Below are 16,263 nucleotides of genomic sequence, written 5' to 3' on the forward strand. Positions count from 1 at the left end.
AATAGGGTTTTCATTGGACAGGCTTGAAAAGAAAGAAAGGCTGGCCGGGCGCGGTGGCTCATGCCTGTAATCCCAGCACTTTGGGAGGCCGAGGCAGGCGGATCACCAGGTCAGGAGATCAAGACCATCCTGGCTAACACAGTGAAACCCCATTTCTACTAAAAATACAAAAAATTAACCGGGCGTGGTGGCAGGCGCCTGTAGTCCCAGCTACTCCAGAGGCTGAGGCAGGAGAATGACGTGAACCCAGGAGGTAGAGCTTGCAGTGAGCCGAGATTGCACCACTGTACTCCAGCCTGGGTGACAGAGTGAGACTCCATATCTCAAAAAAAAAAAAGAAATGCAAGTAAGACATGTGTAATACTTTTCCTGTACCCAAGGTGAACATGACCCAAATTTGCTGATCTCTAATTTCATGAACTATAAATGGGTTTCATTTTATAAAATAATTCATTTTCTAAGACATTTTTGAGGAGATAATACTAGATGGTTAAGTTCCCACAAAAAGTAATTTAATTTCATAGTAGAGAACAATTTTTATATTAATAGTTTTACAGAATCTCACATTTGAATGAATATGAATTTCATTTCTTTGGGGAATGCCAGGGGAGTGTTAAAATGCTTTGGAGTTGTGCTTCTTACAGGCAGCACAGCATTCTCAGAAGCAGTCTACTGAGCTCTTCCAGTGCATGTACTTCAAAGAGAAAGACCCTGCCACCGAGGAGCGTTGCATATCTGATGGAGTTATTTATTCAATTAGAACAAATGGTGTGCTTCTATTTATACCAAGGTATGTTACGTCTAATGCAATGGTGCATAAGAATTCATAGTTAAAAGTGTAGAACACAAACTGTACATTAGATATAATTTATTAAAATATTTAAGCAACTAGTTATCATATGTACATAATGTAATGTATAATTCAGTATATAAATGTGAAGATTGGAGGCCAGGGGTGGCTCACGCCTATAATCCCAGCACTTTGGGAGGCCAAGGTGGGCGGATTACCTGAGGTCAGGAGTTCGAGACCAGCCTGGCCAACATGGTGAAACCCCGTCTCTACTAAAAGTACAAAAATTAGCTGGGCATGGTGACGCATGCCTGAAATCCCAGCTACCTGGGAGGCTGAGGCAGGAAAATCACTTGAACCCGGGAAGCAGAGGTTGCAGTGAGCCAAGATCGTGCCACTGCACTCCAGCCTGGGCGACAGAGCAAGACTCTGTCTCAAAAAAAAAAAAAAGTGAAGACTGGAATGTGTGGGTGTGTGTGTGTATATGTGTGTGTGTATGTGTATATATATATATATATACACACACACTTCTATATCCATTTTAGGGTCTTTCTTATCCAGCAAAATACTTTGTTTCCATCTGCTAAGGTGAAATAAATACTTGGCGGTAAACCACAGGAAAAGTGATTTGTTTTTAATCTAGGAGAAAAACTAGTATTCTAGATAAGCATACAAGATCTGTGTACTAAGAATACATTGTCTCTGGATTTATATTCTGGTCATAATATAGGTTTGGGATTAAAGGTGCTGCTTATCTAAAAAATAAAGATGGTTTAGTCATCTCATGTGGCCCAGATAGCTGTTCTGAATGGAAACCAGGATCCCTTCAACGATTTCAAAACAAAATTACCTCTACTACAACAGATGGGGAATCTGTTACGTTCCATTTGTTTGACCATGTAACCGTAAGTCTGTGTTTCTATTAAGTATTATTAATATTTTAAATGTAAGGAATAAATAATGTGATTTAGTAATATGTATTTTCTTCTCTATGCTAGGTAAGAATATCCATACAGGCCTCACGTTGCCATTCTGATACAATCAGACTTGAAATAATTAGTAACAAACCATACAAGATACCAAATACAGAACTTATTCATCAGAGTTCCCCCTTGCTGAAGAGTGAGTTAGTGAAAGAAGTAACTAAATCTGTGGAAGAAGCTCAGCTTGCCCAAGAAGTCAAAGTAAACATCATTCAGGAGGAGTATCAAGAATATCGCCAAACAAAGGGAAGGAGCCTATACACACTTCTAGAGGAGATACGGGACCTAGCTCTCCTGGATGTTTCAAACAATTATGGAATATGAGAGGCTCTTACTTCACTAAGAGCTGTCATATGTGAATGTTTTACAGTCTTTTCAAACTTAACATTTAATGTGTGTCACTCAGTGCTCTAGTCGATCAGGACTGGGTAGCTATTTCGCATATATGTAAAATGTTCTCAGCCGGGCGCGGTGGCTCACGCCTGTAACCCCAGCACTTTGGGAGGCTGAGGCGGGCGGATCACGAGGTCAGGAGATTGAGACCATCCTGGCTAACACGGTGAAACCCAGTCTCTACTAAAAATACAAAAACTAGCCGGGCGTGGTGGCATGCGCCTGTAGTCCCAGCTACTTGGGAGGCTGAAGCAGGAGAATTGCCTGAACCCAGGAAGAGGAGGTTGCAGTGAGCTGAGATTGCGCCACAGCTCTCCAGCCTGGGCAACAGAGCGAGTCTCCATCTCAAAAAAGAAAAATTAACTCTTCTTTCTCAGTTATCTAATGCAGTTTGTGAGGGTAGACAGAAGCCTGAACCGGCCCTCCTGAGGAAGCAGTTTCTATAGGCATTGGCATCTTGAAACTGCTCTCCATCTTCTAGCTGATCCCCTATTGGCTGCAGTTAGCCACAGTCCTCCTAATGCACATGCCTCTTGGCCCATCCCGGTGGCAGTTCCCAGCAGGCCCACAAACCCCTCCCCCACCCCCATCCCAGATGTTCTCCTTGATGTTCTCCTTGTGCTCAACTTCCTGGCTTTTCTTAAATGTTTTTTTTTTTTGAGATGGAGTGTCTCTCTGTCACCCAGGCAGGAGTGCAGTGGCACGATCTCGGCTCACTGCAAGCTCCGCCTCCCAGGTTCACGCCATTCTCCTGCCTCAGCCTCCCGAGTAGCTGGGACTACAGGTGCCTGCCACCATGCCCAGCTAAATTTTTTTGTGTGTATTTTTAGTAGAGACGGGGTTTCACTGTGTTAGCCAGGATGTTCTCGATCTCCTGACCTCGTGATCCGCCCGCCTTGGCCTCCCAAAGTGCTGGGATTACAGGTGTGAGCCACCACACCTGAGCTAACTTCCTGGCTTTTCAATCAAACCATCTTTGTCACTTCCTGTCCCCACCTGAAGTCAGAAAGCCTGAAGAGAAGATGCCTGCCTGTCCTGGCTTTGCAGATGGAAGCCACTATAGCACCATCACTCTGCCCTTTCCCCAAGGAAAAAGAGAGTGAGAGGCCAAGTGCCATGGAAGATCACTTGAGGCCAGGAGTCCAGGACCAGCCTGGTAAACATAGTGAGACACCATCTCTACAAAAATTTAAAAAGTAGCCAGGCATGGTGGTACATGTCTGCAGTCACAGCTACTTGGGAAGCTAAGGCAAGAGGATTGCCTGAACCCCAGGAGTTTGAGACTGCAGTGAGTTAGGATTGGGCCACTGTATTCCAGCCTGAGTAACAGACCAACACACACACACACACACACACATAGTGGCGGGGGACTGTGGGTAGGGGTGAGGGGGTGGGGTGGGAGAGCCTTTCCTAACACTAACCTTTCTTATTTGTAACTACCCCCTCTACCTGGCAGGAAGAACTCCAATCAGGTGTTCTCACGATTTGGCCCTAACACATCTAACCTCAAAATCAGCATTCCTAAAATCTGCCTTATCCCCTCAATCTTATTTCTGTATCATTATTGTACATGTGCTTCCCAATACTTGGAATCTCCTCCACCAAAAGCAAAGTCTTTCCTGTAAATCCTCCCTAGATGCTATGTTCCCCATGATACTTTGCAAGTTTCACTCCAACTAGTCAGTAAGTTCCCAAAAAGCATTCTTTGAACTACCCTAACACCTATGAGGGCCAGGCAATATATCGGCCTTTCATGTGACCTTTTAACTATTAAAGTAACTCCTTAGAAAACACGTAAAAATCTTGTATTTACCAAAAGTGTAAACTGCAGAACTATATAGCAATGAAAACCTCCCATAAAGCCTGTAGACAGTTTTAAAGATAATTTTTACTTCTTTTAAAAAATTGACATTAATATTCAGTATATATGTACATCTCAAAACTTCACCCAGGCTGGGCGCGGTGGCTCACACCTGTAATCCCAGCACTTTGGGAGGCCGAGGGGGGCGGATTACCTGAGGTTAGGAGTTTGAGACCAGCCTGGCCAACATGGTGAAACCTCATCTCTACTAAAAATACAAAAATTAGCCAAGCGTGGTGGCACACGCCTGTAGTCCCAGCTACTCGGGAGGCTGAGGCAGGAGGACTGCTTGAGCCCAGGAGGCAGAGGCTGCAGTGAGCCGAGACTGTGCCACTGCACTCCAGCCTGGCCAACAGAGTGAGACTCTGTGTCAAAACAAAACAAAACAAAACAAAACAAAAAACTTCACCTAGACTACTCTGGGCACACTGTCCATGGATTAGCCCTGCTTTGCAAGGAGCAGTAAAAAACAGAAACAAAACCTCCCAACTTAGTGAAAACAAGGCATTCAATGACAGACCAGCAGCAGAAACTGCTTATTACCTCCTAATCATTTTATGAAGAAATACCTATATAAAAACAAACACTAAAGAGAACAAATAGATTTAACTAAAGTGACAAGCATAATTATAAATAAATACCAGATTATCAGATTTTAAACAATAATCTATAACAGTTTTACTACCTAAGGATTTTCACTCCAAGAAGAAAAAATACATAGTAACGCCAAGCTTGGAGGATGATGACTTAACAGATACATTTTCTCTTAATGGAAACTTATCTAGCTTCAGTAATATTTCTGGATGTAGCATCAAGTTGCTGTTGCACATTTTTAAAAGACTGGTCCAGCAGTGTTTCCTCTTCATTTAAAGTATTGGCAATAGCATCATTACATGGATTGTCCAGAATGTCTTCGTTTAATCCATTTGACTCCTCCTTTTGATCCTCATCAGTATTAACCTCTTCAACCGTGTGTGCCCTGGGTGTATTCATTAACATATCTGAAAGAAATGATACCATTATTATTCATTATAAGTACCTGATCCAATCTTAACGCATAAGTACAAACCTCTTCAAAAGCTTAGTTTAGTAAAATGAAGTCTAAGATCACTTAATGTTAATTATGATCACTTTCTTCTAAATGTATCTTTTTTTTTTTTTTGAGATGGAGTCTCGCTCCATCACTTTGGCTGGAGTGCAATCACGCGATCCGGGCTCACTGCAACCTCCGCCGGGTTCAAGTGATTCTCCTGCCTCAACCTCCCGAGTAGCTGGGATTACAGGTACCCGCCACTACACCCGGCTGATTTTGGTATTTTTAGTAGAGACAGGGTCTCACTATGTTGGCCAGGCTGGTCTCGAACTCCTGACCTCAGGTGATCCACCCGCCTCAGGCTCCCAAAGTCCTGGGATTACAGGCGTGAGCTACCACGCCTAGCCAATAAGCCCATTTTTATACAATTAAGATCCATTTTAAATGCAAGAGAGGCCAGGCCCGATCCCAACAATTTGGGAGGCTGAGGTGGGAGGATCATTGGAGCTCAGGAGTTCAGGACCAGCCTGGGCCACATAGTGAGACCCCATGTCAACAAAACATCAAAAAATAAAATAAAAATTAGCTGGCTATGGTGGCGAACCATGATCGTGCCACTGCACTCCAGCCTGGGTGACAAAGTGAGATCCTATAACCAAAAAAAAACAAAAAAAAAGCAAAATGGTTTTGAATGTTATTCAACTCACACTCTTGGATCATAGTCAAATGTAACTGTTCTTATTCAAAATCAAACTACTATTGGCCGGGCACAATGGATCATGCCTGTAATCTCAGCACTTTGGGAGGCTGAGGCAGGCAGATCACTCAAGGTCAGGAGTTTGAAACCAGTCTGGCCAATATGGTGAAACCCTGCCTCTACAAAAAATACAAAAATTAGCCGGACATGGTGGAGCATGCCTGTAATCCCAGCTACTCGGGAGGCTGGGACAGGAGAATCGCTTGAACCTAGGAGGCGGAGGTTGCAGTGAGCTGAGATCAGCAACTGCACTCCAGCCTGGGCAATACAGTGAGGCCCCATCTAAAAAAACAAAACTGAAAACTACTAGAAAGAGGTCTAATAAAAACCAAGTGCATTTAGGTTTTATGTCAGAGTGATCCACAAGAAACTTTAAAGTACTTATTTCCATTTGGACAAATTTTAAGTTGTATATGATAAACAGAGGTGAGCTTTAAATACCAACTGCCAGGTATACTTGATATTGACAGCAAAGAAGCCACTGCCATCAATAATGCTATCTTCATGTAATGTTTCACATGGTACTAATAAAACATCCATTTATAAAGAAAAAGTAAATTGGCCAGGTGCGGTGGTTCACACCTGTAATCCCAGCACTTTAGGAGACCGAGGTGGGTGGATCACGAGGTCAGGGGATCGAGACCATCCTGGCTGATACGGTGAAACCCTGTCTCTACTAAAAATACAAAAAATTAGCTGGGCGTGGTGGCAGGCACCTGTAGTCCCAGCTACTCGGGAGGCTGAGGCACGAGAATGGCATGGACACGGGAGGCGGGGCTTGCAGTGAGCCGAGATCACGCCATTGCACTCCAGCCTGGGTGACAGAGCAAGACTCCGTCTCAAAAAAAAAAAAAAAAAAAAAAGGAAAAAGTAAATTCAGCTGGGCATGGTGGCTCACACCTGTAATCCCAGGACTTTGGGAGGCTGAGGCAGGCAGATCACTAGGTCAGGAGTTCCAAGACCACCCTGGCCAACACAGTGAAACCCCTTCTCTACTAAAAATACAAAAATTAGCCAGGCATGGGGGCACGCACTTGTAGTCCTAGCTACTTGAGGAGGCTGAAGCAGGGGAACTGCTTGAACCCGGGAGGCAGAGATTGCAGTGAGCCAAGATCACGCCACTGCACTCCAGCCTGAGCTACAGAGCAAGACTCCATCTCAAAAAAAAAAAAAAAAGACACAAAGAAAAAGTAAATTCATCTTAACTGAAAAAAAAAAAGTAGCCAAAATAATTTTCACTTAAAAATGTTAATATATTGGGTGAAACTTCGTTTACAACATGGTATCTAGTTATTATAATTCTTTTTTTTTTTTTTTTTTTTTGTAGAGACGGGGACTCACTATGTTGCCCAGGCTGGTCTTGAACTCCCAGGCTCAAGTGATCTGCCCACCTCAGCCTCCCAAAGTGCTGGGATTACAGGCAAGAGCCACTGTGCTGGGCCTATAATTCTTATTTTTCCATTTTGAAAGGAAAAACTGAATTGGAAATTAAGAAAGATATACGCAATCCTGCTTACTTCATTCAAAACCAACTTGCAATTCTTTCTAAATATAGTTTTAACAAATTTGGTTATGTAGTTTCCAAACCCACAATGTGTGTTAAAAACAGCAAATTTAGGCCAGGTACACTGGCTCATACCTGCAATCCCAGCACTTTGGAAGCCCAATGCTGGAGGACTGCTTGAGACTAGAAGTTCAAGGCTGCAGTGAGTCAAGATCACACCACTGCACTCTAGCCTGGGTGACAGATTGACACCGTTTCTAAAAATAGTAATAATAATATATTTTTTAATAAAGCAAATCTTCAGGCAGTTTTAGAAGTGAGAAGGGAATGCTAAAGATAAGCAAATTAAACAGCTACTTTCAAAAGTACAGCTCACAACCAAGTGACAAAACACAAGAAAAAGCATTTTTTTTTTTTTTTTGGGACGGAGTCTTGCTCTGTCACCCAGGCTGGAGTGCAGTGGCCCGATCTCAGTTCACTGCAACCTCCACCTGCCAGGTTCAAGTGATTCTCCTGCCTCAGCCTCCCAAGTAGCTGGGTTTACAGGCAGGTACACACCACCATGCCCGGCAAATTTTTGTATTTTTAGTAGAGACAGGTTTTCACCATGTTGGCCAGGATGGTCTCGATCTCCTGACCTTGTGATCCACCCGCTTCGGCCTCCCAAAGTACTGGGATTACAGGCGTGAGCCACTGCGCCTGGCCTATTTTTTTTTTTTTTTTTTTTTTTTAGATGGAGTTTTGCTCTTGTTGCCCAGGCTGGAGTGCAATGGGTTGATCTCAGCTCACTGCAACCTCTGCCTCCTGGGTTCAAGCAATTCTCCTGCCTCAGCCTCCCAAATGGCTGGGATTACAGGTGCACACCACCATGCACAGTTAATTTTTGTATTTTTAGTAGAGATGGGGTTTCACCAGGTTGGCCAGGCTGGTCTTGAACTGCTGACCTCGGGTGATGGCCCACTTTGGCCTCCTAAAGTGCTGGGATTACAGGCATGAGCCACTGCACCTGGCCTATTTTTTTCTTTATGTATTGTTATAATTATTGTCCTAAAGGTAATAGTATATGGCACATGCTTTAAGGAGTCAGGGAAGAATGTTTATTAAGAATTTAAAATCAATTTTAAGTGATTAAAATAAATTCTTTTTTTTTGAGAGCGTCTCACTCAAGTCACCCAGGCTGGAGCGCAGTGGCACGATCTTGGCTCACTGCAATCTCCACCTTCTTGATTCAGGTGATTCTCGTACCTCAGCCTCCCAAGTAGTCGGGATTACTGGTGTGCACCACCACACCTGGCTAATTTTTGTAATTTTAGTAGAGATGGGGTTTCATCATGTTGGCCAGGCTGGTCTTGAACCCCTGACCTCAAGCGATCCACCTACCTTGGCCTCCCAAAGTGCTGAGATTACAGGCATGAGCCACCACGCCTGGCCAGGTGATTAAAATAATTTTTTAAGAGGTACTCAGCTATCCAGAAAACCATCTTGGATTCATTTATTCTTTAAGGAACACAGCCATTCTCTCTCTCCTCTCTCACACACACTGTCTCTAAAATATACATAAACTTAATATCACACTTTTCCACTCCTAGAAGTATTTTATTTTGGGGGCTAGCAGAGAAGTTAAAATTTCCAACATGTCCTTGATATATTAATGGTAGCATATAAAATTTGGCATAAAATTTACCATTTCCTAGGGTCTGACTATTACTCAGCATCTTTGCCTGCCTTCTTTCCAAGGCCAGTTGTTTATTTCTCTCAATTCTTTGTTGTTGCTCTTCTGTTAGGCTTCTACTTAACTCAGAAGCAAACATCTCACTTTCAGATAAGTTTGTCAGAAAGGGATCTAATTCAGTAGAAGTGACATCATGTTCATTATTCTCCGCAACTTCATCTGCAATAGAAAAGAAATAGTACATCTGTGGTGTTAGACTAGTTAGAGAAGGGCTTCTCATTGAAAAAGAATTTAAAGTGGCAAGGTGACAGACCTGAAAAAACAATTTGTGAAGTATAAGAATGTTGTGAATACATGCTTGATTCAATTAAATAAGAAATATTTATAAATCAGTTTAAAGAGGAATGCTAAGTCAAATAAAAATACAATTTAAAATATGCATGAAGGCCGGGCGCAGTGGCTCACGCTTGTAATCCCAACACTTTGGGAAGCCGAGGCGGGTGGATCATGAGGTCAGGAGTTCAAGACCAGTCTGGCCAACATGGTGAAACCCCATCTCTACTAAAAATACAAAAATTAGCTGGGCATGGTGGCGCATGCCTATAATCCCAGCTACTCAGGAGGCTGAGGCAGGAGAATTGCTTGAACCGGGACCCGGGAGGCGGAGGCAGCAGTGAGCAAGATTGCGCCACTGCACTCCAGCCTGGGCTACAGAGCAAGACTGTCTCAAAAAAAAAAAAAAAAGAAACAAAAAGTTCTTGATTGTAATTAGAAATACTTTATGCTTGGCCTAATCAAAGAGCTTAAGGAATCCAAACCATATTCTTGTTCTACATTAAACCAACACATTTCAATAGTTTCCCAGTGTCTATATGGAAAAGGTAATTTTAATACATTTTATTTTATTTTTTGAGACGGAGTTTCACTCTTGTCACCCAGGCTGGAGTGCAATGGTTCGATCTTGGCTCATTGCAACCTCCGCCTCCCAGATTCATGTGATTCTCCTCCATCAGCCTCCCGAGAAGCTGGGATTACAGGCGCCCGCCACCATGCCCAGCTAATTTTTGTATTTTTAGTAGAGACAGGGTTTCACCGTATTGGCCAGGCTGGTCTCAAATTCCTGACCTGAGGCGATCCACCTGCCTCAGCCTCCCAAAGTGCTGAGATTACAGGCGTGAGCCAATGCACCCGGCCAGTAAAAGGTAATTTTATGTAGGACATTATCTTTTGTAGAGTTAAACACAGACAAATGAAAAAAGAAAAGAAATTTAAAACTTTATGGACATATTTCCAAATTAATTTCTTTTTAAATTCAGTGTGCTCTACATTATAAGTAATACATTATTAAAGCCCTGTAAACCAGTTAACTCAAGGTAGGATGTCCCCAACATGATCCACAGTGGTATTAAAGTAAATAATAGATCTTCCATTTATATTTCATTTAAGAATTAAGAAAAACTATGTTTTACTAACATATTTAAAATAAGACTGGCAGTGGTTAACTGTCCCTTGTCCTTATGACAGAGTTACTGTCTGATCTGTGAGCCACTCTATAGGCAAGATCCATATTGTAAAAGGGTGGAGAATGGGGCCCCCACTGACTTTACAATGTCAGATATACAGCTGTTTCTGATTGCCCAGTCAAATAAACTGATGGATTTCATCTTACTAATTTAACCAAACAACCCCAACAAAATGCACAAGTGTTAGGTTAAAAAGATTCTACAAAATAACAAAATGCCTGTAGGTAGAATAGAAGCACAAGCAAAAAATAAAAAAAACAGCAGAGCTGACACTTTACCTTCTATCTACATCATCCATATTATGAAATTAAAAGAAAGATAAACCCCATCACATCTGACAAGTTGGTCAAAAAATTCAAGTCACCATTTGAAATATTTATATACATTATCCTTGTTCTATGTATATATTATGCCTTGAAATATTAGCTAATTATAGAAAAACTATCACAATTAAAAAAACATTTAAAACATAAAGATAGACCTTTACAATTATTTCAGTGAGATTTAAAAATCATGATACTTAATTCAGCCCTTTACAATCAAACTCCCTTTTAAGGTTTCTTCCTTAATAGTGAAAAACGAAAAGCCACTTTTCCTTCCTGACATGGAAAACAAAAATGTAGGAAGAAACTAAAATGGCCTCCATTGTCAGAAAATACTGATAGAGTATATGTACGAAACATTGCTGAAGCAGTTAAGAAACAAGCATTAGAGCCACTTATGAGCCGGGCGCAGTGGCCCACACCTGTAATCCCAGCACTTTTGGGGGCCGAGGCAGGCAGATCACCTGAGGTGAGGAGTTCAAGACCAGTCGGACCAACATGGTGAAACCCCGTCTCTACTAAAAATACAAAATTAGTCGGGCATGGTGGCACATGACTGTAATCCCAGCTACTCAGGAGGCTGAGGCAGGAGAATCGCTTGAACCCGGGAGGCAGAGGTTGCAGTGAGCCGAGATCACACCACTGCACTCCAGCCTGGGCAACAAGAGTGAAACTCCGTCTCAAAAAAAGAACCACTTATGAAACATGGGGTTTTCAATGTGCTTCATCTTACAGGGTTGCAGGATTCTAAATCAATAACAAAATACATAAATAACTACTTTTTTTTGTTTTTTTCAAGAGATGGGGACTCACTCTGTCACCCAGGCTAGAGTACAGTGGTATGATCATAGCTCACTCCAGCCTCAAACTCCTTGGACTCAAAGGATCCTCCTGCCTCAGCCTTCTAAATAGCTGGGACTATAGGTGTTGACCACTCTGGTCCCTAACTCCTGACTTCAAATGAACTCAAAGAACTAATTTTGACTGGACAAGGTGGCTCACGCCTGTAATCATGGCCCTTTGGGAGATTGAGGCAGAAGGATTGCTTGAGAACAAGAGTTCAAGACCAACGTGACCAACATAGCAAGACCTCGTCTCTATTACAAAAAAAGTAAAAAAAAAAACAAAAAACTACTTTTTATGAACCAAGAAAACAAAGGTGTCTTCAGTAGTAAATGACCTATTTATATAAACAATATATTTTGTAAGCAGCAGCTGGTTCCTTTGAGTAGGATTAAAATGAGATTTAAAGCTGGGTGCAGCAGCTCACGCCTATAATCCCAGCACTTTGGGAACCCAAGGTGGGAGGATCACATGGACCCAGGAGTTTGAGACCAGCCTGCAAAACATAGGGAGACCCTTTCTCTACAAAAAAAAAGAAAAAAAAAAAAAAAGAAAAACTTGGGCAGGCAGGTGGTGCATGCCTGTAATCCAAACTACTCAGGAGACTGAGGTGGGAGGATTGCTTAAGCCCTGGAGGTCGAGGCTGCAGAGCTATGATCATGCCACTGTGCTCCACCCTGGGCAACAGAGTGAGGCCCTGCCTCGAAAAGAAATAAGTAAATAAAAATGAAATTTTAAAAAATTAGAAGTACGCATGAAATTCATTTACTGCAACATTCATTGGCAAGTGATTATGGCAAAGAAGCTAAAGCTAGAAATATTCAGTGTGTTACAGGATGCCATCATTGTAGTAAAGACAAACTAAAACATAAGTAAACTATATAAAAATTAAACGGAAACAAGGGCAATGCAAAAGGAAACAGCATAGGGGAGTCAGAAATGATGGGAGTGGGGATGCAACTGTAACAGTGTAATGGGGAGGCTTCACCAAGTTGTCATTTGAGCACAGTTTGAGGAGTGTAAGACAGTCATGCAGACTTGAGGGGTACAAGGGAAGAGTGTTCCAGGCAGAGTACGACAAGACAAAAGCCTTAGAATAAAAATGTGCCTGAAATGTCCAAGGAACAGCTGGAGGCCAAGCACAGTGGCTCACACCTGTAATCCCGGCACGTTGGGAGGCCAAGGCAGACTGTTTGAGGCCAGGAGATACAGACCAGCTTGGGCAACATAGTGAGATCCTGTCACTACAAAAACTAAATTTAGGCCGGGCACAGTGGCTCACTGGCTCACGCCTGTAACTCTAGCACTTTGGGAGGCCAAGGCAGGTGGATCAACTGAGATCAGGAGTTTGAGACAAGCCTGGCCAACGTGATGAAACCCTGTCTCTACTAAAAATACAAAAATTAGCCAGGTGTGGTGGTGCACACCTGTAATCCCAGCTACTGGGAGGCTGAGGCAGGAGAATCACTTGAACTGAGGTGGAGGTTGCAGTGAGCTGAGATCGCACCAGAGATCGCACCACTGCACTCCAGCCTAGGCAACAGAGTGAGACTCCGTCTCAAAAAAAAAAAAGTACATTACAAATCACATCCGTATAGAAGTAAATATATTTAATCAACAAATAAAATGGTCAAAACATTTTTACTTCTGTGGCACCTGATCAAAAAAATTTGGAGACTATTAAGATACAAATTAAATATATGACACAACAAACAAAAATCTCAGATTCAGTTCTCTTATTTGTATCCTATATTTCAGCATGCTTGTAATTCTCTGAATGGTCCATGTTAATTTATCTCCTTTTTTTTTTTTGAGACAGAGTTTCACTCTTTTTGCCCAGGCTGGAGTGCAATGGCGCAATCTCGGATCACTGCAACCTCCGTCTTCCGGGTTCAAGCAATTCTACTGCCTTAGCCTCCCGAGTAACTAGGATTACAGGCATGTGCCACTACGCCAGGCTAATTTTTTGTATTTTTAGTAGAGATGGGGTTTCACCATGTTGGCCAGGCTGGTCTCGAACTCCTGGCCTCAAGTGATCCGCCCATCTTGGCCTCCCAAAGTGCTGGGATTACAAGCGTGAGCCACTGCGCCTGGCCTTAATTTATCTTTTTTTTTTTTTTTTTTTTTACTGCCATAGAATATAGAGCCTGAAATCCAAGTTAATTTACACCTCTGCATAGATGGCTCCCCCATTCAAAATCACCTCTGCCTGACCTCTACTGTTCATTCAAAATACTTTTTTTCTTTTTAATTTCTTTTTTCTTCTTCTCACCCCCAAATCAAAATTCTTCTGAATCCTCCTTTGTGAAGTTCTCCCTCTACCCCCAGGGACATGTAACTATGCTCTCCTTTGCATCCCACCCTGTGACCTACTCATACCTCTAATTACAACACCTACCACACTACTGGCAATGTTGTATGTCTGATTCATTCACTACTGTATTTGCCCACAAAGGGGCCTGATCGTAGTCATTTTTTTATCCCTGAACCTTTATCACATACCGGGCACCTCAAAAAGTAACACAGTAGTATATGCTGTGGAATTTAGAACTGTAATAACTCATTCCTTTACATATACCCAATCCTATGCCATCCATACATACCATATTTTACCAAGAAATTTAAATCATGGATTATTTAAATCACATTCCTTTTTTTTTTTTGAGACGGAGTCTTGCTGTCGCCCAGGCTGGAGTGCAGTGGCATGATCTCGGCTCACTGCAAGCTCCGCCTCCTAGGTTCACACCATTCTCCTGCCTCAGCCTCCCGAATAGCTGGGACTACAGGTGCCCGCCACCACACCCGGCTAATTTTTATTATTATTTTTTAGTAGAGACGGGGTTTCACCATGTTAGCCAGGATGGTCTCAATCTCCTGACCTTGTGATCCACCTGCCTCGGCCTCTCAAAGTGCTGGGATTACAGGCGTGAGCCACCGCGCCCGGCCTAAATCACATTCCTTTACATGTTTGAAAGTAGTTTATAAATAACTTTAGGGAATTCTACATGAAACCTGTATTTTCTTCCACATCTGTTAAAAGTTAAAAAACAAAAACAAACATGTATGGAGCCATCGCACAGAAAATCTGATAACTATACAGACCCTGTCGGCAGGAACCATCTGTTTTAATGTGTGTGACTGTCTATGGTTGCACTGTACAACTAACAAATGCAATCAATACCAGGAACAGTCACAAAGGTCTCACTAAAGTCCTATATCCGAGAGCTGTGCTCCAAGTGAAATACAAACTTTCATCATAAATTATTTTGCCTAATTTCCCAGTACCACTTTATCCAATGGTGTATATGTATATGAACACTTTTATCTTGATATATATTTTTATTAACAAGTGCTATATAGGATCAGTGGGTCACCAGAGTTCTCAAAAGTTCATATTCTACAACAAATTTGATATACAACATTCTAGATGTACCAAGGCTTTTTTTTTTTTGAGACAAGAGTCTCACTCTATCACCCAGGCTGGATTGCAACGATGCAATCTCGGCTCACTGCAACCTCCACCTCCTGGATTCAAGTTAATTCTCCTGCCTCAGCCTCCTGAGTAGCTGGGATTACAGGCGTGCACCACCCCACTCAGCTAATTTTTGTATTTTCAGTACAGATGGGGTTTCCCCATGTTGGTCAGGCTGTTCCCAAACTCCTGACCTCAAGTGAACTGCCCACCTCAGCCTCCCAAAGTGCTGGGATTATAGGCATGAGCCACCACGCCCAGCCCACTACCAAGGCATTTTAACTTATCTATTTATTGTACTTTACCATACTTTAATTATATACACAATATGGACTAAGGATCTGGTCCTATAATACTGCCTCCTCTAACTACTTCTATTCTTTCTTTCTTTTTTTTTTTTTTTTTTTCAGACAAGGTCTCTCACCCTATTTATTGCCCAGAGTATAGTGGTGTGATCCTGGTTCACTGCAGCCTTGAACTCCTGGGCTCAAGTGATCCTCCCGCCTCAACCCCCTGAGTAGCTACAACAGGCATGCGCCACCACACCTGATTAACTTTTTAAAAATTTTTGTAGATGGGGTCTCACTCGGTTGCCCAGGCTGATCTCCAACTCTAGGATTCAAGTAATCCTCCCTCCATGGCCTCCCAAAGAACTGGGGTTGATCCAAAGGTAATGAGTTATCAATTCACAGTCACAGATCAAACTCCTTGTTCTACTCTTTCCTCCCTTTTCACTATTGCATGTGGCTAGTCTTCAAAAAAAAAAAAATAACAAGCCAGGCACAGTGGCTCACGCCTATAATCCCAGCACTTTGGGAGGCCAAGGTGGGCGGATCACGAGGTCAGGAGTTCAAAAATAGCCTGGCCAACATGGTGAAACCCCGTCTCTACTAAAAAAAAAAAAAAAATACAAAAATTAACTGGGCATGGTGGCGCATGCCTCTGATCTCAGCTACTCAGGAGGCTGAGGCAGGAGAACTGCTTGAACCGGGACCCAGGAGATGGAGGTTGTAGTGAGCCGAGATCATGCCACTGCACTCCAGCCTGGGCTACAGAGTGACACTCCAGCTCAAAACAAAAAAAGTTGGCCAGGCACAGTATGGCTTGAG

At 42.6% G+C, this 16,263-nt stretch overlaps 2 protein-coding genes and 1 non-coding gene across 18 annotated transcripts in view; 1 reads left to right on the top strand and 2 right to left on the bottom strand.

Annotated features, from left to right (window-relative positions):
- DIS3L (DIS3 like exosome 3'-5' exoribonuclease) overlaps positions 1-2,158 on the top strand; it is a 40,078-nt gene extending 37,920 nt beyond the window's left edge. For all 5 annotated transcript variants that reach the window (XM_019010698.3, XM_004056366.4, XM_031002352.3 and 2 more), the window contains 3 exons: positions 645-790; positions 1,521-1,695; positions 1,789-2,158. In XM_019010698.3, the coding sequence (XP_018866243.1) occupies positions 645-790; positions 1,521-1,695; positions 1,789-2,097 (630 nt within the window). In that variant the 3' untranslated portion in view covers positions 2,098-2,158. The remainder of the gene's footprint in view (positions 1-644; positions 791-1,520; positions 1,696-1,788) is intronic.
- A 1,876-nt stretch (positions 2,159-4,034) lies between these two features.
- TIPIN (TIMELESS interacting protein) overlaps positions 4,035-16,263 on the bottom strand; it is a 55,180-nt gene continuing 42,951 nt past the window's right edge. For all 12 annotated transcript variants that reach the window (XM_063698636.1, XM_019010702.4, XM_055362671.2 and 9 more), the window contains 2 exons: positions 9,006-9,212; positions 4,035-5,028 (listed from right to left, as the gene is read on the bottom strand). In XM_063698636.1, coding sequence (XP_063554706.1) covers positions 4,805-5,028; positions 9,006-9,212 — 431 coding nt within the window. In that variant the 3' untranslated portion in view covers positions 4,035-4,804. The remainder of the gene's footprint in view (positions 5,029-9,005; positions 9,213-16,263) is intronic.
- LOC115930952 (small Cajal body-specific RNA 14) lies at positions 14,741-14,876 on the bottom strand. Its single transcript, XR_004067534.1, has one exon.

The sequence above is a fragment of the Gorilla gorilla genome, chromosome 16, assembly GCF_029281585.2.
Source record: "Gorilla gorilla gorilla isolate KB3781 chromosome 16, NHGRI_mGorGor1-v2.1_pri, whole genome shotgun sequence".
NCBI classification, from domain to species: Eukaryota; Metazoa; Chordata; class Mammalia; order Primates; family Hominidae; genus Gorilla; species Gorilla gorilla.